This window comes from Cyprinus carpio, chromosome B25 (assembly GCF_018340385.1).
Source record: "Cyprinus carpio isolate SPL01 chromosome B25, ASM1834038v1, whole genome shotgun sequence".
In the NCBI taxonomy this organism is placed as follows: Eukaryota; Metazoa; Chordata; class Actinopteri; order Cypriniformes; family Cyprinidae; genus Cyprinus; species Cyprinus carpio.
Window position 1 is genome coordinate 17,661,829 of NC_056621.1, and position 21,973 is coordinate 17,683,801.

Consider the following 21,973-nt stretch of genomic DNA (forward strand, 5'->3'; position numbering starts at 1 on the left):
TAACTGGTAGAACATGAAGTCAAAACACCTACTTTATATTTAACAATAAGTAGCAACATTTTGGTCAAATATCTATTTGCCTGTGTTACCATTACCATGTCTTTAAGCTAACCGCTAGACTGTGGATCCTAAAATTTGATCCCATTTTGAACATTTAATAAGCAGAGACTTTTGTTTGTTTTCATATTTTACCATGACATGCTAACCACATGTGCTAGAAAAAGTTTCGAAAACCTTCTCTATTCAACTTCTCTATTGAAATGGTCAGTTGACCAACAAACAGGGGCGGACTTACCCATTAGGCAAAGGTAGGCGACTGCCTTGGGCCCCCAAGAGCCAAGGGCCCCCTAATGCTTTTTATATAGGAGATGCGCATTAAGCGCGGACACGCGAACGGTTGCTGTTTACGGTGTTTATGCACGACAATCGTCTGCGCGTCCGAGTTGAACGTGCTTCTTGTGTATCCAGCTTGTAGCAAAATAAAATTTTATGCATCTAAAGCTGACTGCCGCACGAGCGCGAGGTCCCTCTTTCCCAGCGCGTGCACACTTCTCTCTCTGCGTTCAGTGCGCGGCTGAAAGGAGCTGCGCTTTCAGTTAAAACACTGATATGTTGCTTCTCTAATTTTACATATAAGTATAGCTGAAATCACAGCACAGCTATTGTCTTCAAGCTATTCTGTAGCCTATTTGATTTTTATCAGACGACGGCACGATTATATATTTTTGGGCAGATTAACTTCTCGGAAGTGAAAGCTGGTTAGTCTTAATGGGTCGCGTTTCAGTCACTATTTCATATTCATCCCGTTGTCTGACAACAAACAGTCAAATGTATCAATGAAAACAGTTTTGAGAATTTAGCTGCATCAAAATACAGTATGTGGCAATGAGAGGCAAACAAATGTAATAATAAATAATAAATGTACATTTTGCATGTTCAGAAGTGAGCTGCCCTGTCATGCGAAAATGCAAACAGGTTTGTGTAAAGTGCTCAGTGCAAAGAAAGAGAAGTAATAGGAAGCTAGTATTTCTGTTTTTTTTTTTTTTTTTTTCATGTGTCTAATAGACATGAACAAGTTCTTTGAAAAACATCTATGACCTATGAAACATGTCTACTCTTCATGCTCTGTAAACTGGTTTCACTAATAATAAACATTTATTGCATAAATTAATTTTTGCATTACAAAAATGCCTTAAAAGAAAGTGTTACAGGTGTGCATATTGACACAGAACAATGAGTTTTAAGATATGTCAGAGCAAGATATTTTGAGTCGAGACAGCTCAAACATGCATTTTAGTCTGGGACTAGCTTAAGCCTTGTCTGTGAAACCATGGGGAAAATATTAATTTAAGGTACATTTAGAACAGATAAAAATGTGCAATTAAGTTGCAATTATTCACAAGTTAACTCATGACTATCATGCCATTAATTGTGATTATATATTTTAATTGATTGACAGCCCTAAGTTAAAATGACTAAAATAAAATGTAGGCTTACGCTGGTAACTCACATTTTCATTTTACCTGATAAAGTACCATTTATGAGCTGAGCTGTTTTGTTTAGAGCTGTTACCGGGGAAACCACTATATTTCTGACTCCAAAAGCACCTCCTACTGGCAGAGAATGAATGTGCATTTTCAATAATCCTGTCTGCAGTTTTTGTTCAGACCAATGCAAATATTCACTCACATAAATCTGTTTTAAATAATATAATAATTTATACTTCTGACTCATCCCAGAAATATAAAGTTTCAGTTGTGAGGTTTATCATTTTATAATTTATTTTGTTTTATGTTAAAACTAAAAAAACGGTAAATCAATTGCTATTTCGTGGTCTACAACATGAAAAATTAAAATATCTGCTAAATGAATAAATGTAAATTAAAGAATCCCATTAGAACATGTACATAAAAAATGTAGAAACATTGGACACAACAATCTGGCACCATTGTGCAGCAGCAAGCATCACGACAAAAAAGGACCTCGAGGGTTGATCTAGGTAAATGTGTGCAAATGTATAGGGCCCCATTCCTATATTTGCCTGGGGCCCCCAATTCACTAAATCCGCCCCTGCCAACAAAAAGGCTACTTATTAAATAATATGTATGCACATTTTGGTGAAATGGCCATATGTGACCCTGGACCACAATTAAGTCAAAATTTTTCGAAATTGAGATTTATGCATCATCTGAAAGCTGAATAAATAAGCTTTCCATTGATGTATGGTTTGTTTGTATACGACTATATTTGGCCGAGTTGCACATGAAAATCCGTAATCTGAGAGAGCAAAAAAATTGAAATATTGAGAAAATCGCCTTTAAAGTTCTAAAAAAGAAATACTAATAAACAAAAATTACTAATCAAAAATTCAGTTTTCAAATTTTTACAGTAGGAAATTTACAAAATATTTTCATAGAATATGATCTTTACTTATTATCCTAATTATTTTTGGCAGAAAAGAAAAATCAATAATTTTGACCCATATAGTGTATTTTTGGCTATTGCTACAAATATACCCCAGCAACTTAAAACTGGTTTTGTGCTCCAGGGTCACATATTTGTTTGCATATGTTACTGTGTTTTCAGCATGTTCTCTAACCACAAGGCCATGGATCTGACAAAAAATTATATTTGAATAAGCAGCAATCTTTTGCTTAAATGACCATTTTTGTTGCAAACATGTCACATTTCTAAGCATGTATGCTAACCTTTATATCTTGGATCTGACAAAATTTTGTATACTTATTTAAACTCTGACACACGTGTCAAACAACTAGCTTCGTACACTTTACCATGTTTTGAATGAATTAGCAAAGCTCTTTTATTTAATTCAACCAAATTCAGAATTTTTAAGTTCTTCAGATACTTTATCATTCTGTGTTTTAGATTATAATTGTAGAATTATCAAAAATGTTTTATTTAAAAACATTTGCTAACTTTACCATACCGTGTTTGTTAGCATGTGTGCTGACTGCCAGGTCACAAATCCAATGAAATTTAGTATGTTTAGTAAGCTGCAGCATTTCCATCAAACAACTATCCTCATAAAAATGATCATGCTGTGATTTAATTGTCATCATAAAATCATAAAATACAGTTGTTTTTGTTTTATAGGGACATTGCTAAACCAATAGCAGCCAAGAAGCGAAAACTAGCAAACTGAAGGACAAATTGGTCAGGAGATCGTTCAGATGCATAAAATTGAATCCGGTTTACTTTTCATCCACAACCTTGGGAAGACCCAACGTAGTCTCAGGTCACATTGCACTAACAGTGCGGCATTGTCACATTCGATGCCTTTTCCTGTAAGAAACGTTAGCCTGCTAATATAACCTTTGCTATAATTTAAATTCACTCCAACTTTGTAAATGAACACCCGCACCGTTTTTTCCAGAGACAACTTGACGACTTTTAATCAGAAATGCGGTGAGTGTGTGTTTTAAGCGTCTGGGCTGTTGTAGCATGTCATAATTCTCGTTGTTTAGACTGAGGGGTTGGGTTTATGTACAGTTTTAGGGCACGAGAGCGTTTGGGCTGCTAGGTCGAGAGCCCTTGTTGTGTATTTTGAGATCGTTTACACTGTATAAACACGCTCTAATCTGGCAGATGCACTGGATCCCGTCCAGCAGCAGTCGGAAGGGATTTTCCTCAAGTTCAGGGTGTGTGTATGTGAACTCTTTCACTTCTCTCCGTATGTGAGAACCTTGTTTATCGTATGTTCTCTTCTGCATTTGTTTGGGTTCGCACATGTTCACAGTCGTACAAATATCGCAGGGTATGTGACCTGCGGCTGCGTAAGCGAATGGGCGTCTGTCTGATTGCACTGAAATCATGATGGAGGACAGACTGTGGTCTCGGTCATTATCTCTGTCCTGCTGAAGTGTGCGCGTGTGTGTGTTTGGCAGTTACAATGCAGCCTCTTCTGTTATTGAAAGCAGTTGTTTGACACGGTTTGACCCAGTCTCTCTAGTTTCTGGTTTGACCCACATAGTTGGACCGTGTATTATGAACTTGTTTATGTGTGTCCTCGAGCAGATGGAGTGTCGGCCGCAGAGACGTCAGCTATCGAGACCTCTACCCAGCAGGCCTTGCACTACGCTCTGGCTGGAGCCGCACAGCAAGTCCAGATCCACCGTATAGGAGAAGACGGACAGGTGCAAGTTGTGAGTGTCGTCATATCATCATCCAAATCCAACCCACACAAATATATATAAATATACTAGTGCTGTCAAACGATTAATTGCGATTAATCGCATCCAAAATAGTTTTTCTATTCTCTCCAGCCAATCAGTGATTTGCAAGACCACACATCTCGTAACAACGCATACATACCCATTCATCTCAAATCTGTCTCAGCTGCACAGACAAACTCATAAACACACTCAAACATCTCCTGATGTCTCTGTAAGAAGGTCTGGGTCTCCCTGAACACTGGTACCCTGAGGAAAAGTCGTTTAATGGAGCTTTAACAGCAGAGTTGCTGCTGTGCCCGATCATGACGACCTAAACATGATCTCCGGCTCTCACAGCTGCATGAGGTCATCTCCACCCCGACACACCATCCGAAATATGATCTGCATACATTGTGGCAGCACAATCAAAACCCTGAATACACAATGTACAACCAGGAGAGTTAAATCTGCGGAGGAGTTCTTGGCATCATTGGACTCAGAAACAAATCTGTCATCTGTTGTTTGTGTAACATCTCCCTGAACCGAACCATAATAGTTGTACTCTCGGAGGCAACAACGCAATGGTCAGCTTTTGTCAAGGCCTTCGGCTCCTCGAATGTTCAGTTCATGTCACTCGCACATAATCAATAATTTTAACCTGTCAGATATGGCAAACAATGACACTCTCTTTTTAGGTTTTGAATGATCGTTTGTGTATAAACTTTCCTTAATTAGACTTTTTTTTTTGATGAGAATTTTGGGAAGGCAGTGGCGGAAAAAACTGATTAACAAAACCAGTAATATCAAATGTTTAGGAACACATCACATTATTTGTGTTGTTTTATACCGCAGTATTGAACTTATCGAGCAATACGAGAATAAAAAGTCATCCAAGGTTAACCATGATACATTTGGCATGTTATAATAATTTAAATACAGTAAATACTTTATTGAAAGACGCCAGTCATTTTGTTATGATTATCATTAGAAAACATCATTACATTGTCATTATTGGCAAATTTGTAGGGCCCTATGATTTCTGCGATGTGGAAAACACAGACAGAATCGTGGAATCCAGTCATAAAAACGGAATTTACAGTATAATGCGGAATGTCACGGAATTTGCCAAATTTTGGATGAATAAATCAAAAGTCAGTCAGTAAATTTCAATCAAATCGCGATATGGACTAATATCTGTGGATATTAACCCACAAAAAGACTATTTAAATCCTGCATGTTCTGCGTGTCTCTGTGTGAATGAATAGCACAGACGTGCGGTTTTGTTTACTACACATACATGAACACTTGAACATCATCTCTAGAACTGCTCTGAGAGTCACTTCATGAGCAATTTACTGTTTCTTTTGAGAAAAACTATCGTCATATTATATACACACAGAAACCTAAAGATCTTCACAGCAACCCATCAAAGTAAAAGTTCGGTTTAACTTGAAGAAACTGTGACAGAAATATATTACTCACTGTAATGATAGTACTACTTCTAATAATAAAATTATTATTAAAACTTTATTTTTAAAGGAATATATACATGAATTTTTTTACCAGAATTTATTTACCAGAAAAATGTAAATACACAAAACAATTTGAAAATAAATAAAAATTTTTATAGTAAATAAAAAAAAACCGACCCCAACAACAATATATATGTATACACACTCTCTCTCTCTCTCTCTCTCTCTCTCTCTCTCTCTCTCTCTCTATATATATAAATATATTAGTATATTTATTATCATAAATATTTATATATATATATATATATATATATATATTATTACATGCACACATTTATATATATGTGTGTGTGTGTAATTAAATATTAAATAATATATACATATATTTCTAAGATTTTTTATTAATTATTTATATTCATATTTATATACACTTAATATTTTACTGGACATTGTGATACATTGCCATTCAAAGGTTTGGGGTAAGTAATAATAATAAGAATATTTTATATATATAGTAATATATATTTTAAATATATAATATTTATATTAATTTTATTCAGCAAAGATACATTAGATCGAAAGTGACAGCAAACACATTTATAATGTTTCAAAAGATATCTATTTAAAAAAAAAACAGGCTGTTCTTCTGAACTTTCTATTCATTAAAATGAAATTTATGTATTTATTCATATTCATTAATGAAATATAAAAAATGAAATATTTTCAAATAGAAAACCATTATTTTAAATTGTAATACTATTTTACAGTGTTACTGTTTTTAATGTATTTTTGAGCAAATAAATGCGGCTTTGGTGAACAAAAACATAAAAAATCTTCCAAAATATTCCAAACTTTTGATTCCTAATGTATATTTATAACTTTGTGTTTGTCATATAGCTTGATTGGAAATGACATTCATTTGGGTGTCTTTTTCATTCACAGATACCACAGGGACACCTCCACATAGCTCAGGTGCCACAGGGCGAACAGGTGCAGATCACACAGGACAGCGAGGTGAGCATCTCTTCCTTTAGCTTTCTTGTTTTACTTCATTCTATCATTGGTTTTCTTCCTCTGAGGCTCTCCACTCTTCAAGTACCTCACCAACTATCCATAATTATTCCTGACCTACCAGTTTTACTCTGATCTTTGGCAGAGATATTTCTCTCAAGCACTCGTTTCTAAGGCTCTTGAGTACCCCGTGTCCTAGATTTGAACAGGATTATGTAAAGGTATCCGCAAATATGTAAACCTTATTTTGATCAGATCCATTCGTCATCCTGAGAGGAAGAGAGATGAGGGAGGAGAAGAATATAAATGTTCAAAAGCTCTTCCTATGCTGGTTTATTAAAAAAAATTATGATGGCCATAGACTTTCAGTGCTCATTTTTTGGGGTAAATTCTCAGGAATATTGTTTGTTTTTAAGTCCAGAGCTTAGCAACAGCGTGCCACTTCATCCAACCTCCACTCCACAAAGACTGTCTTTGTAATATATTTGGCCCGCCTCATCAAAACCATTTATTTGAGAGAGTTTGTAAAGGAAATGAGCCATCATAAGATCATTTCCCTTTATCCAGATATTTGTCAGGTGTGTGTGTGTGTGTGTGTGTGTGTGTGTGTGTTATATTCAGATGGAGAACATGATTGAAAGTTTGTTGTGGTGCAGCAGTTTTATCCCTGATGAAAAACTATGTGTTGTGTAACTAACACTTTCCATCAGTAAGATACAAAACAGGGTCTGAAATTCTCTTTTAAATTAGAGAGTACATGTTTCTTTCTCAATAAATGGTCAGTGAAAAACTTTAGATGCTGATCATCCACCTCAGGTGGTCAAACTAAATATTTATGAACTGTTGCACTTTCTATTCATGTTCTACGAGGATTGCAATATTTCAGCCCTGTTACTCAACTTTTTGTGTCCTTGTTAAACCTTAATAATATTTAATTTTTAAACATTATGCACTTTTTTTCGAAGCTAGCCGTGTTATTTTATTGCTTTGAATAAATGTGCATTAGTGATATTTTGCTGGATGGGCCCTCTTGTGGCCTCAGGAGAGAAACCAAAAGCTTTTTTCGCCCTAACTAAATTGATGCCATTTAAATTCAAATATAATTTGAATATTCATAATATTTAAGTACAAAATTTAAAATTTAGTTTTTAGATGCTGATCATCCACCTCAGGTGGTCAAACTAAATATTTATGAACTGTTGCACTTTCTATTCATGTTCTACGAGGATTGCAATATTTCAGCCCTGTTACTCAACTTTTTGGGTCCTTGTTTTCTAGCAGTAAAGATTAAATAAAATAAGAAGTAATGATTGAAAACACATGAAAAAAAAAATAATTTAAAGTTAAAGAAACTATGCTGCAGTGAGTAACAGGATTTCAAGTAACAGAGTTGAAAATTTAGAAAGCATTTTTCCTCAATCGGTAGAGACTTGTGTAGTTTCGGGGTAATTGTTGGTTTATCGTTATTGATAAACTTTGGAAGAAAAAAGATGGGGTTTTTTTTCCATACAATTTCTAGGGTAACAGGGTTGAATATATTTGCACTTTGCGGTTGCAAAACTCTGCAAAAAAAATTCTACTTCCTACTGTGGGAAGGATTCAAATGCTGTTACTTTAATTTTTGTGGTAAAATTTTGTGGTAACAAGGTTGTGTTCATATTGAACAGAGCTAAATATTACAATTTTGGTACTTAAAATTAGTTTATAATTACAAATTGTTTAATTACATATGAATTGATTATAAATTCCACAGATTGTCTCAAAATATGACATGGTCTTATGAATTATTGGGTAGAGTTGGTGGGAGAGGCCAAAATGATCATTATAATAATGAGGTTATAAACATTTAATGCTGCTATAATGCTAGTTAATTTTAAATTAGATAATATGCATTTAATAGTTATTGCAACAAAAACCTGGCAGATGAGGCACTGTTCACACAGAAAACATTTTTGCATTCCACTGCTTTGATTTCTTTTATTTTTCTTTTTGAACGTGCATTTTTACCATTTTGCATGACACAGTGTTATAAAAACGTGCTCAAGTTCAAACTGTTAAAAAATTGCCCCCCCCCCCCATTCCACTGCTCATGTCTTCCATTTTTAAACACAAAAATCCATTTCTGCATGAAAGTCCTCTAATGCTTCTGCAAAAATGTGGGACATCAATCTGTACCTCATCCATGGAAACTGGCAGCTGCTGAAATTTGATTTTTCTGTCTTTCCTGTCTTACAGGGCAACCTACAGATCCACCAAGTACATGTTGGGCAAGATGGCCAGGTAAATGTAGGTACCCTTTTACATTTATTGGTCTGTGTTTGTGTGGCAGTGTCTTTGTGTGTTCTCTCTCGTTTTTTATTTGTTCTGAGAAAGTAATGTTTGGGACAGAGTGCACTTCCTGTTTCTCAGCTCTCATCAAAGACGGACTCTAGATCAAACAGGGCTGAAAAGCAATAGAGGCCTGTGTGGAAATTCAGTTCATTTCACACACACAAACACATTCTCAACGTCAATTTTGGATCATTACAGTTTTATGGTATTTGCTAAATATAATAACCTGACCATATGACAACTTTCAGCATTTTTAGTGGAATAGGTCTGTCAAAAAAAAAATCTAATTTCGAATATTTGTCGAATTTGTCGAACAAATTTTAGGTGTGCATCAGGCAGCCTTACCAGTGGCACACGAGATTTGATGACGATGTAGGTGTCATTGCATTTTAATGCTTTTATTAGTCTATTCAATTGAACCCACTAAATGTGGTGCTGCTCATTCAAAATATTGCGTAAAAAGTTCTTTTTTTGATTGGTTTTCGGTCCTTTGTATTAAACGATACATACATACATGATGCTGTTTTGTTTCTAATTGTTTAAGCACCTTAATAATATTTCATTTATAAACATTATTTTAAACATTATGCACTTTTTTCGAAGCTAACCGTGTTATTTTATTGCTTTGAATAAACGTGCATTAGTGATATTTTGCTCGATGCGCCCTCTTGTGGCCTCAGGAGAGAAACCAAAAGCTTTATTCGCCCTAACTGAATTGATGTCATTTAAATTCAAATATAATTTGAATATTCATAATATTTAAGTATAAAATTTAAATTTAGTTTTTCAGTCATTTTCTCAGCCTTGTAGTGGAACATACACTTCAAAAACTGCTCACTTTTTCCTCAGAAACTGAAAATCTCGGTTGTATTTTGCCATGAAGGCGGCATTATTGCTGTTTTATCAGCACTTGTTTTTTTTAGCCTGTTTCCCAGTTCCAGCTTTTTACACACGCTCATGCACCCATAACGTACTCCATTATGGTGATCGTTTTCATCTGTACAGTAGCAATGAGTTAATGTTTGCATTTAAAAAAAAAATATTCCTGGCAAATCTCCCAGTCGATCGTAGATATGAGGGTGAATTTAGACCCATAGTGCCAAAGTTTGCACATACACAAAATACATGTTTCCTGAAATCTCTAACTGGCTCATATGCATTAGACAACATCTATCTGTGCATTCACGTGAATCGAAATAGGAAGAGGAAAGAGAGCGAAAGAAAATGTCATTAGCCCTAAAACAGCACTCAGATGATTTCCCTGGGCCTCTTCCACATCTCTCTCTGCATCAGGTCTTTTTTACCCTTCCAAGGATTTCTTCACTCTGGTCCCTCCTCCTCTTCCTCCATCTCCTCTCTTTTCATCTCCACGTGCTATGGTTCATCTGTCTTCGACTCATCTCCATCCTGTTAACAGCTGGAGGCCTGTCCTCCACTCAGCCTCGGGTCAGCAGAACCCCAGGGCAGCAGCACTGCAGTCCCCCTCAAAGCTTTTGGCAGGGGTATAAATGCTCCGAAAACACTTTATATCAAAGTGTTTACCCAGTAATGGAAATTTTGTCATCATTTACCCTTGTTCCAAACCTGTTTGATTTTCTTTCTTCCAGAAAACACAGGAGAAATTTCGAAGAATGTCCTGGTCGCTCTTTTCCATACAAATACAGGGAATGTGAAATTATTTTTCAAGTTTCAAAAAAAGATGCAAGAAAAAGCTAAAATGATCATTAAAGTGATCCATACGACTCGTGCATTGTTTTCTCAAATCACATGATAGCTTGAATGAATCCTCCAGACTGGATTTTGCGAACTGGATCAACTGATTCATTAAAAAGTTTAGATTCTCATGAAATTTCTATTTCTCTCATTTACTGTACAAGCACCAAATTTTGTTATCAAATGACTTCAGAGGGCTTGGAATATAGTGCATGAGTCATATGGACCACTTTAATGATGCTTTGTGTTGTTTTCAATTCTTGAGAAAGCTGATTAATTTTAATTGCATGAAAAAAGCGACCAGCACAGGTCCTCTTGTCTCAAGTTTGTTTTCCACAGAAGCATTAAAAGTCATAAGTTAAAATAACATGAGATTGAGTAAATGACATTTATAATTATTACTTTAGCAATTATAAAATATTCTGCATAATCAAGATGGTTTTATGGTCTACCATGGCTTTCATCTGAATTCAGGTCACAGAAAATTTTGATTTGGGTTAAAGACAGAGTTTACGGAGAAGCACAGAGGACATTGTCTGTTATGCATATGTACCACTTTTTGCCAAGGTAATTAATATTTATTGGCATTATTATAGAATGTCTTGGACTTGAAATAGGTCATCCAAAAAGTACAATTCTGTCATTGTTTATTCACCCTGGTGTCTTTCCAAACGCGTATGGTTTACTTTCTATCAAGTAATCTATCAAAAAAGACCAACAAAAAAACAAAACCAACATGAAAGTAGTCCATATAATCTGTGCACTATTTCTCAAGTCTTCTAAAGCCATTAAATAATTGATTGAAATTTAGTCATTAGTCACTGAAAATCTCAACCATAACTCACATATAGTGCAGGTTGGATGTCAGTCAAATGTCTCTGTGACCAAACAGCTTTACAGCATATTTGATTTTAGAGCTGCAGCAAATAACTTACATTTTAACTTGGATTAGGAACATAGTCAATTTTTTGATTTAGACATTATTTTATGTTTTATGTGTTTTTCATTCTACTTCGGGCTTGAAAGATGCAGCCTGTAGAAACCTTGTTTTGCAAATAGTGTAAAGTTCCATCTTTGTCTGGTTAAGCAGGGTATCTGAATTGCATTTGAGTTTTTACATCCCCATCTGCCCACCATGTTCTCTCTGCTGTCAAGGGGAAGAGCCCATGATTTACAGGCTGTCTGTCTGTCTTTATCAGCGTGCTATATCATTTAGCCCTTTTCCACTATCTAAAACAAACACGCACACAGCTGGCACATGAAAGACTACCATGAGCGAAAGTGACGTAGTGTTAACAGTGCATTAAATCAGTCAGTGACCCCTTATCTGATGCCCCCTCTCTTGCCCTCTGATCTGACCCCCACATCTACAGAAGTCCAGAGCGAAAGATAAGGGAAGAACATGAAAACAAGGTGAGAAGACTAAAGTCAGAGGAGATTTTGTTTTTGGTTGGTACAATTGGTTAGTTCCACATTTTGCTCGCAAATTCTTCAGACCAGACGTTGCAGATGTTTATTACTGAAACCTCTCAGGACTTGTGTTTTCTATGAACAAGAGTTCTTTATTTACTTCTTTCACAAGGGGATGGTGTACAGCTGTGCACCCAGTTGGGGATCTGAACGGTGTTGCAGTCACTTCCTTGACCGTTTTGACATAGGTAGGAAGAATGGAAATAGGATGGGGGAGTTTTGGCTCCTGTTGGCAAGTCCAGGTGCATTAGTTGATGTTTGGCAAGTACAATGGATATGTGAATAGCTCTGCAGAAGTGTGGTTGTATCTCTGAGGTTGTTTGCAGCCAAAAGGTAGACTAGAAAGGTAAAGTGAGCAACCAAAATGTGATGTTTAGGGCTGTTGAAACTGAAAACATAGTAGTAGTAAGTGGTAGCTTGTTCAAATAATAAAAGAATGAATATCGCTACCAGTGTAGTCTGATTCAAGAACAAATGACTCTTAAGCTGGTTGTTGTAGTGAATCAATCAAAAAGACTGAAGGAAAATACCTGAAAACGTATGTGGTTTACCTATTTATTTACTGAAAACACAATACTGCTGTCATTTTTGTGTAAATGACAAAAATGCAGATTTGTGAAAAACGATGATGTCATGCGCTTGAGTATTACATATTCACATAGTGTTTCATTACAAAATGAACTACTGGCCTGGCATGCATAATACGTTTTAAGTCGTGGATCTGTGTGAATGGGGACCATTTTGACAACATTATGCAAAAAACATGAAGGAAAAACGTTTCCATTTTTGACGTTTTCAATTTCCATATTTTTTTGCAAATGCACCATTTGAGTCAGTTAGACGAATCCTTCACTGAATGAACTCACTGAATATGTTCAGTGAGTTTTGTCATGACAACTCTCAGAGAGTTTAGAATGGTAATATGCATGACAATGTTAATGTGTTTGGTCTTGGCGGAATAGATCTGGTTCTGCTGCCGCAGAGCAAGTACCGAGACTTGCTACTGCCAATACATCCACTGTGAGCATGTAAGAAATACTGCTGCTACATGTATAACGTTTATGAAATATCCCCCATATATAACATACATGAAATCACCCCATAACAGAAAATAACAGGTGGAGCTGGGGAAGGAAGAGGGTTTCTGAAACGCTCTACAGCTACTGCAGCATGCACTAGCCAAGTATTTGAATGTTAAGCAGCAAGCTCATTGGCTGCTGATGTAAAAAGAAACCAATCAGCTGCACCATGTTAATGATGATGTTATTATATCAGATTGAGTTAGAATCTATCGACCTGCACCATCTAGAGTTTCATGACAGAACTTTGTATTAACTGAATCAATGAATACTCTATGTATACTCTTATAAAGAGGAAGTGGTCATGAGTTTTAATTTTAACAGTTTTATACATGAAATTCACATAAATAGCAATTGAACTAGTTTAGGCCCCATGTTTTAAAATGGACATTGTAATTGAATCTGAATCTAATTGAATCTGGAAATGTGTATCGATACACAACCCTATAAGTTTGGTACATTGAGTTCATTTTATTTTCTAGCAAACTGATTAAAATATACCATTAACAGTATCAAATAAAAGTCCTGCCCCAAAGACCATTGACTGAGTCTGCAGTTGGCATGCTGGGCCGCTCATACAAACAGCACAGTGTTTTGAAAGTAACCTGCTACATTTGCATAGTAAGATTTTTGGCACTATCTGCACATCTAAAATTGAGCACTACAAATACAGACTGCACCAGAACAAGACCCAATAAAGACTTATTCTAAGCCTGCTTATTCAAACAAATGTAAAAAGAGTTAGGGAAGACTACTGTGATCTGTTTCTAATCTGCTTTTTTTGGATTTGTTGTTTTATTGAATTTGGACAACACAAAAATGAGCTCAGGAGTTTGAATATCATTCACAAGCCGCATCTGTGTGTTCAATTGATGTAACTTTTTCCCTCTGTAAATGTGTGTATATTTATATTGGTATGTATGCAATTATGCCCATTTGCAATCCAGAACTTCAAGTTTCCTCTGTCTCAGTATTGAAACCAGATGTGTGCAGAGCTCGCATCCATTAGGTACCTGCCGTAGGATCTAAATTCTCCAGGATTTAACTTCCAGCCCAGTTGTTGTCACAACCTTGAGGCTTTAGTCCCAATTTGAGCTCCTAAATGAGTTTACCCTTTTTACCTCCATTGGAACAAAGATTTTCCTCTGGTTATAAAACAAAATATTCTAAATAAAATGGTCCAAGGCTTTTGTGATCCCAGTGATGGTTGTGTCCTAATGGAGGGGATTGTATTTCACAGCATTGTTGATGCTCTTGCCTGTCTTGGGTCGTGATAATGGACTTCTGGAAGCTGATGTGGACATGGCAGGGATTCAGAGGTCTTCTCACAAATATTCACAAGTAAATATTTTGGTAGTCTAATGGAGACAAATTCTCATTGACATGCTGCAAGTTTTGTCATCGGTGGACACTTGAGTGCACCAGTCACATTTTGTGACTGTCCTCATTAACACAACGAATCATCTTCGTGAGAATTTCACCTCTTGTTTTACTGCCAGTTGGATGCAGTGAAAACATCTGATGAACAAGATGCAATAAAATCATCAAGTCCTCAAAATTTATGCTGCTCTGAGATGCTTTCCATTGGAAACTTTGAAAACGTGGAGGAAAAACAAAGTTTGAAGGCGGGACTGGACTCTGTGTCTCCTCACAGAGGTTGTTTAAAGGTCATGCAGATATTTTACAAGTTTACAACACATGGAGTGATACGCCATAGCCTGTCAAATCAGCAGTATAATTAGAAACATAATGAAGACAACACGAAGAAAAGACTTGACATTTTGACACCAACACGGAGGCTTTATTTCTTTGTTCCCGAGAACAAGCGTTGCAGCTCGGGTTATCTGCATGTTGATTAAGTTTTTGTAAAATAGAGTTATTTATGTCATTCTGTCTGCTCTTTGAATCAGGAGTCTTATAGATGAGTGTCTGTTGTATGAATTGTTCATGGTCTGTTTAATCCCTTTCCTTGGATATGCTGTAAAAGATGGGTTTGGCTACAGGAGGAGTATCTCAGTCTGCCACAGGGGTCATATTTAAGGTTGTTGTTAACGATTTGAGTATTAGGATGTCAAGCTAATTTATCTAAAAGATATTTTGTTCTCGTTTCTTTTCAGTCCAGCTTGAAGTCAAACCATTATTTTGAGAAACTCCAAAGGTTCACTTTCACAGAATATTGTGAAATTGCGGTTTCATTTGGTTGTTCACCAATTCGGTCATGGAAGTCATACTTGTACAATGTGTTACGATGAGGCTCAGTTTGAACCACCAGATTAAACCATTAGTAAAAGGAGAGACTGTAAAACTGTACCTTCTTTCCAAGCCTTTCTTGACACCTTCATTTGAACATCCTTCCTTCTTAGCTTGTCTCCTGGTTTCCAAGCTTCCTTCAGAGCATCCAAGCGTTCTTTCTTTCTATCTTCACATTGTCCATTCCAAATTTCCTTACCTTCCTTTTAAACTTCCTTCCAAACTTCTTCAGAGCTTCCTCGCCTTCCTACTGAGCTTCCTTCCCTCCGAACTTCTTCTGTCTGAAGTTTCCTTCAAAGCATCCTTTCTTTTGAGCTTCCTTCCAAATGTCTTCAGAACTTCCTCAGCTTCCTACTGAGCTTCCTTTCCTTCAAATTATTTTCTGTCTAAAGATTCCTTTGAAGCATCTTTTCTTATGAGCTTCCTTCCATATTTCTTCAGAGCTTCCTCAACCTCCTACTGAGCTTCCCTCCAGAATTCTTTTCTGTCTCAAGTTTCCTCAAAAAGCATCTTTGCTTTCAAGCCTCCTTCCAAACTTTCTTACATTCCTTAAGAGATCCTTCTGAAATTCGTTCCTGCCCTCCAGTCTTCCTTCCTGCCCTAAGCTTCTTTCCCTTTGAGCTTCTTTTCTTCCTCCTGAGGCTCCTTCTATTTATTTCAAACTTTCTTCCTACATCCTAAGCTTCCTTCCTTCCATCCAATCTTCATTTCTGCTTCCTAAACTTCCTTCATGCTACTTTCCTATATTTTCCTTTTTCCTTTCAAGGATCTTTTCCTTCAATTCTCACATATTAGTAAGTCAGATCATTATCCAGAACCAATGGCCAATGTCAAATGTTACAAATTAAAAATGTTACAAACATTTGTGATGACTAAGCTAAACCCTGCGTTGCTTCAACATTACTAAGATCATAACACGTGTGGAGGTCTAGATTGGCCACAACGAATGGCCATGTGATTTTCAAACAAAGCACATGGAATAGCATCATGAGCATTTCATGATGACTGAGCTAAACCTTGTATTGCTTCAACATTAGTGATGTCATGCAATGCCTAATGATTTGGAACTAAATATCCACTAGAAATTAGATCTGCTTCCAGGCTCAAGGCAATGTTAAATTGGTGTGGATACAGTACTGTTGATGGTGGCAGCCCTTCAAATTTGACTTTTAAAGAATGGAATAAAAAGATAGATTGGGGTTTAAGAAGATATTAGTGGTGGCACGACCCGTACAAGCATAATACTGTATCTTATGAGACTAGCTTGTTTGTGTGGAGACTTTTTTGTAATGCATCAACCGCATACTCATCAAACAGGAATTAGCCATTGAGCTCAAATGTCTGCAGATGTCCTCATTAGATAGTGTTCAAAGTTGGGGTGAAACGAGCAGATTTTGGATACAAATTTAGACCTGTCTTTATTGTACAACCGTTTTTTTATTCTGAAGTTCCTCTGTTTGTTGGGAGGTTTTGCAGCAGAAGTGATGTAGGACTCTCAGAAGGTTTTAGGAGTTCACTCAGTTTGTCCAACGTCCTGTTGGCCTTCTTTCTTTCTGTCTGTCTCTTTCTCTCTCTCTCTCTCTCAGAACAGTTAGGCCATCACATCTGTCCTGGCTTAGGTCTGGCCCTCTCCAGATGCACAAGTTTGTTGGACTTGTGTAGAATTGGGCGGAAGTGTTTACCTTGCCAGGGAGACTTTTTTTTCGACATACTAACAGCTCTTGAGGGTATGAGGGAACTGTAAATGTTGCTGGGAGACTGACCTCTTTCACAACACAGTTATTGAACTGTGCAAAGAAAAAATCGTATTCTTCTTCCAAAATTGTTTGGGACCTGCATAACGAATCGTGAAGAAGCATGCAGATTTAATCAAGCTTATTAGTAGATCTTAACCAATTTTCATAATTTTTTTTTAAGGGAATTCATGAATTTGAATGACTTTATCGGTTATAGCTAGTCAAGAATCGTATGCACTGTGGATGACACTAGAATGAAAAATGGAGTTTGGGAGGAACGACGTGTTTGCACAGTTGGTTGTTATGTTTCAGCAAGGCCCCAAACTAAATGTTTTTTGCATTAAGCTGCGTTTGTTTTGTTCCTCGTTGTCTTTGCTCCAGTTCCTCAATGTGTTTGCTGTCCTACTCTGCTGCTGAAAGCATTACTACATAAGAGAAAGATTTATTTGGGGTCCTTTTTTTTCTTGTTTGCTTTTAGTCCCATCAACCCAAGCTGACAGCGGATCCCGACTCGCTCTGCCAATTTTTAAACCCTTTGTTTGGCAGCTCGCCTCTATAGAGATAGCAGATTTGAAGTTTGGCTGTTTACGAAAGAAACCCGGCTGGGCACAGGGGTAGGTTAGCTCATGGAGACCCTTGAGAAAAGGACACAATCCATTTCAGTTTCAAATGCCTTTCAATGTGAATTCAATCCAGCCATGAGCGAGAAGGCAAACAACTGGCTTGATTATTTAGCTCTGTTTCCTCTGAGAGTTTGATTTACTCGCTAATGACAAACAGAACACAGATAACTAATGTCTCAAATGAGGCCTTTTATTTCTGTCAAAGTCAGCAGACCTCATGCGAACACACCGGTTCAACTTCGAATACACGTTGTGACATCATGACTGCTTTAGCTCTGGATTTCACCTTTTTCTGGCCAAGACTGGTGACACATCAGCCTCGTAACAATGCGGCAAGACCTGTCGCAACTTTTGGAAGACTTCAAGAGCATCTCCAGTGTGATGTGTGTTTTGAATTAGCTTTACTTTATTTGATTGTGTTGAAACGTTCCCATGCTCAGTGGAGTGGAGAGTTGTCTTGAGAACAGTTGCGAGGCCCGGAAGTTAACCGATGAGAACGGGTTTACATTGCTATGCGATCGCAGACGTTTTCCCAGCATCGTAAAACTCTCATTGTGTTAAGTTGCACAGCTGAGCATACAAACAACCTCACTTGCAGTTTTAAAATTTCTGTTGTTGTAGCCGTGTTTGCTTTGACAAGTATTATTCAACGGGTAAATCCCCAAAACGCACTTTTTAATGCAGAAAAAGTGAATTTCCTTCTTTTATGAGGCCTGACGGATGGTTTCAAAATGTCATATGGATGCTCAGTGAGCGGCACGCTTTATTTGGTTGTTTTCATGATTGTCTGCATGAGAAAGTATCCAAGTTTTAAGTTGGTGCCTCCTGTGTATGTCTTTGCCGTTTTCTGGTACAGATAATTGATGGTATGAGAAACGGGAAATGTAAAAAGATATCCCTCAGCTGTGAATTACTCTTGTTTCCAATAACTTCAGATGTTTGTGTGTGCATATCTCTGTGCTCGTGCATGTGTTTGTGTTTAAGACCTGCTGGGCCATCCTTCGGTTGTTCTCATGCTATTCTTTGTTTACCAGAGTAAATGGGTCAGTGACACACAAGTGTCCATGATAAAGAAAATGGTTAATGTGGTTTTCAAAAAAACATTCATACCATTTTTGCCCAAAATGTTAATGTAGTGACTGTCATGTGGTGTAGCCATCAAGTTAAAATAATAACATACTTTCCTTACACCTGCCACACAAGTGAGTGTACACAATTATTATTTTCCAAAAAGTGTTCACATAAAAAAAAAATAGCATTAATTATTCATAAATACCATTAGGTTTTTAGGGAGACGCAACATATGACATTTTACTAACCTTACCTCGTCATAAAAAAATTGTTATTTTAAGAGACTTAATGACACAGTAGGGTCTTTTTTTAGTTTGTCTGGTTTTTGTTTGGTTCAGTATTCAGTATTTTGTTTGGTTCAGTAAACTTTTTTCTTTTATTGTTATTTATTTATTATATTTTTTGCATTGTTTGATTTGTTTTTGTTGTTTTGTTTAGGTTTTGTATAGTTTGATTATTATGTGGGTTTATTTGTAGTTTTTATTTTTATTGGTTTTGTTTGATTTAGTTTTGTTTTAGTTTAGTTCTCTTGTTTTTTTTTTTGTTTTGTTTTTTTTTGGTTTTGTTTTGTTTTTGTTTTGTATAGTTTTTGTTTTTTAATTGGTTTTGTATGGTTTTTGATTTGGTTCGATTTAGTTTTTGTTTCTTTTTGTTTTTCTGCATGTTAATCACACCACGTGACTTTTCAAGATTTCAAGACTTTTTTTGTTTTTTTAAATGAGGCTTTTTTTCATCATTATAATAGCAGGACCCCCATTTCAAAATGTACAAAAATGCTTGTCATAAAAGAGCTGTATTCAAGTCACTGTATGTATAAAATGCATTTTTCAATAATGTTTCATCCCATTTAAACCAACCCAAAATCATACACTCTAATTATTACCCCATGATTTGACTGGCAGCATCATCTTCTATTCGAAAAAAGGAGTCATTGTGGCGAAATTGGCATATTTGCTCCATGCCGTTGGAGACATGGTGGGCATCTAAGCATGCCACTGACTCACGACTTCAAAGTCATCATCTGTGCTAGAATCCAGGGTGGAGGCAGAGGCGAACTGGATCTGAAATTGGGGTTATTGTGGGATTTTTGTACAGCGCAGCAGATTTTCTTTCTCCTAATTGGGAGTGCATGGCAGTTCTGTTCCCACTCGGGAGACTCAGATTTGATTGTTTATGCCCACACTGGTGCTCCAAGACGCTGATGTCGTCGAGACGAACCAGAGAGGTGTCACCACATGGAGTCGCAGCAGAGTTGTAATGATTAACCATTACTATTTAGTCTGAAGTTCACATTTCATTTAAATTCTATCCCACATGGCAGTTTTTGAATGAGTGCCGTGCATGTGGAAACGGTCAACTGCTGCAATCGAGAAATTACTGACTCACAGTTCAGGTTGAAGACTAGCGCCAGTAATTGAAGGGAAGCCGGAGGATCCAAAACCATTGTGACCACATCAGAGCGCTTTTAGTGGTCAGATGATGTGTAATCAATGATGTGTTCGGGCATTCGAACACGATGTGCGAGAGTTTGCGATCATGCATTAACAGGCAAGTGTTTTTGCTTTTATGTGCCTGTTTTGCGATGAGTTGGCAGGGGATGGAGATGTGTTTGTGAGAGCTCAGCTGGAAACAAGGCCTTCCATGGGGCTGTTATGATGAGCGTTTGGATGTGTCACACATGCAGAATCAGTTTTAGGTGCATAAGGAAATGCAGTAAATCCCTGGCTTGATTTGAATTAGGTTTCCAACACCACTTAAACGCCAGATCGAAATTTCAGACTGGGCAATCATGCAAGAGCATTCAAGCTGTCCGTTTTATATTATATCACATAGTTTTCCACCTTTAAATCCTGAAACAGTTGCTAAATGATTCTCAGCAAACAAAATGCATTCTGACAATTCTGATTGGCCTGGTACTAAGAGAATGGAAAACATTTCCTCCCTTTGGGCTACGTCCGAATCAATTAACTAAAATAATGTGTTTGACACTGACTTCTTGATGAAAACATTTTTTTTTTTTTTCTGGGCTTTTCAAATCGTACGGCTTCAGCTACAGTTGCTTTAAGGGATAGCAAAGTGTCCAAAAGTTGCATACTACAGAATCCAGCAGATGTTGTACATCATCCAGATGTTGTTCGCGTACTCTATTGTAAATACTTAGTACTTCCTATTCATTTGACAGTGTTTGAATGCTGTATGCAATGTTGGACTTTTAAACTTTCTGACCATGTGAAAAGAAGAGCTGAAAAACAGGCACACATTAGTGGGGTTTATGACAGGCAGTTGCATAAGCTATAGAATGAGTGGAAACATTAGCAGATTAAAATGTAAACCGTGAGAAATGTAATTTTGTCTAATCAATGGGATGATGGATAGGCTGATGAAAGTTAGAAAGGAACAATCAGTATGGATTGAAGGAAGGAAGAAAGCGGGAATAGTTTTAGAAAGGAAAGCACAATGATTCATTTACACAAGGTATTGGAACATACTTTGATAATCATGGATGAGAATCATTTCCATATTAAAATCAAATTATCATCAGTATGTCACCTTACACTCATAAATAACATTTTGAGGAAAATTTGATCCTAGAGACATTGTTTGAGAATAATTACCATTCAGTGGAAAACACAAAAAGATGATTGCATTTGTTTAATTCAATCAAAAGGGTCTGATAAATATTTCAAAATATATTGTAGCTATTACTGTAACTATATATATATATATATATATATAAAGATGATTGTAATTTCCAGACCTAGAAAAAATATTTTAAATAAATTAAAAATGTAATTAAGAAAGGTCCTGAAATTTCTAGAATTAACTATATTTTTTAGTTGATTTATTTTAAAACAAATTTTTGTGAAGTTATCTGTTTTAGTTTGACATTGTCACTCTTATTTAGATCCTAATACACAAAAAAAAAAAAAAAATCTGTGCTTCAAGTAGCTTCAGTGTTTCTGTTTTAGTAATTTTAGTACTTAAATCTCATCTCAGTTATTTGGCAAAGCAAAATATGTTTTTTTAAATACATTAATACTTAAG

At 36.4% G+C, this 21,973-nt stretch overlaps 1 protein-coding gene across 3 annotated transcripts in view; it reads left to right on the forward strand.

The window, feature by feature from the left end:
- The window catches only part of LOC109058181 (protein BANP), a 46,685-nt gene that overhangs the window by 16,688 nt on the left and 8,024 nt on the right, over positions 1 to 21,973 (forward strand). For 2 of the 3 annotated variants that reach the window (XM_042752625.1, XM_042752626.1), the window contains 3 exons: positions 4,036 to 4,163; positions 6,587 to 6,658; positions 8,891 to 8,941. In XM_042752625.1, coding sequence (XP_042608559.1) covers positions 4,036 to 4,163; positions 6,587 to 6,658; positions 8,891 to 8,941 — 251 coding nt within the window. The remainder of the gene's footprint in view (positions 1 to 4,035; positions 4,164 to 6,586; positions 6,659 to 8,890; positions 8,942 to 21,973) is intronic. The other variant, XM_042752627.1, reaches the window with a different exon arrangement.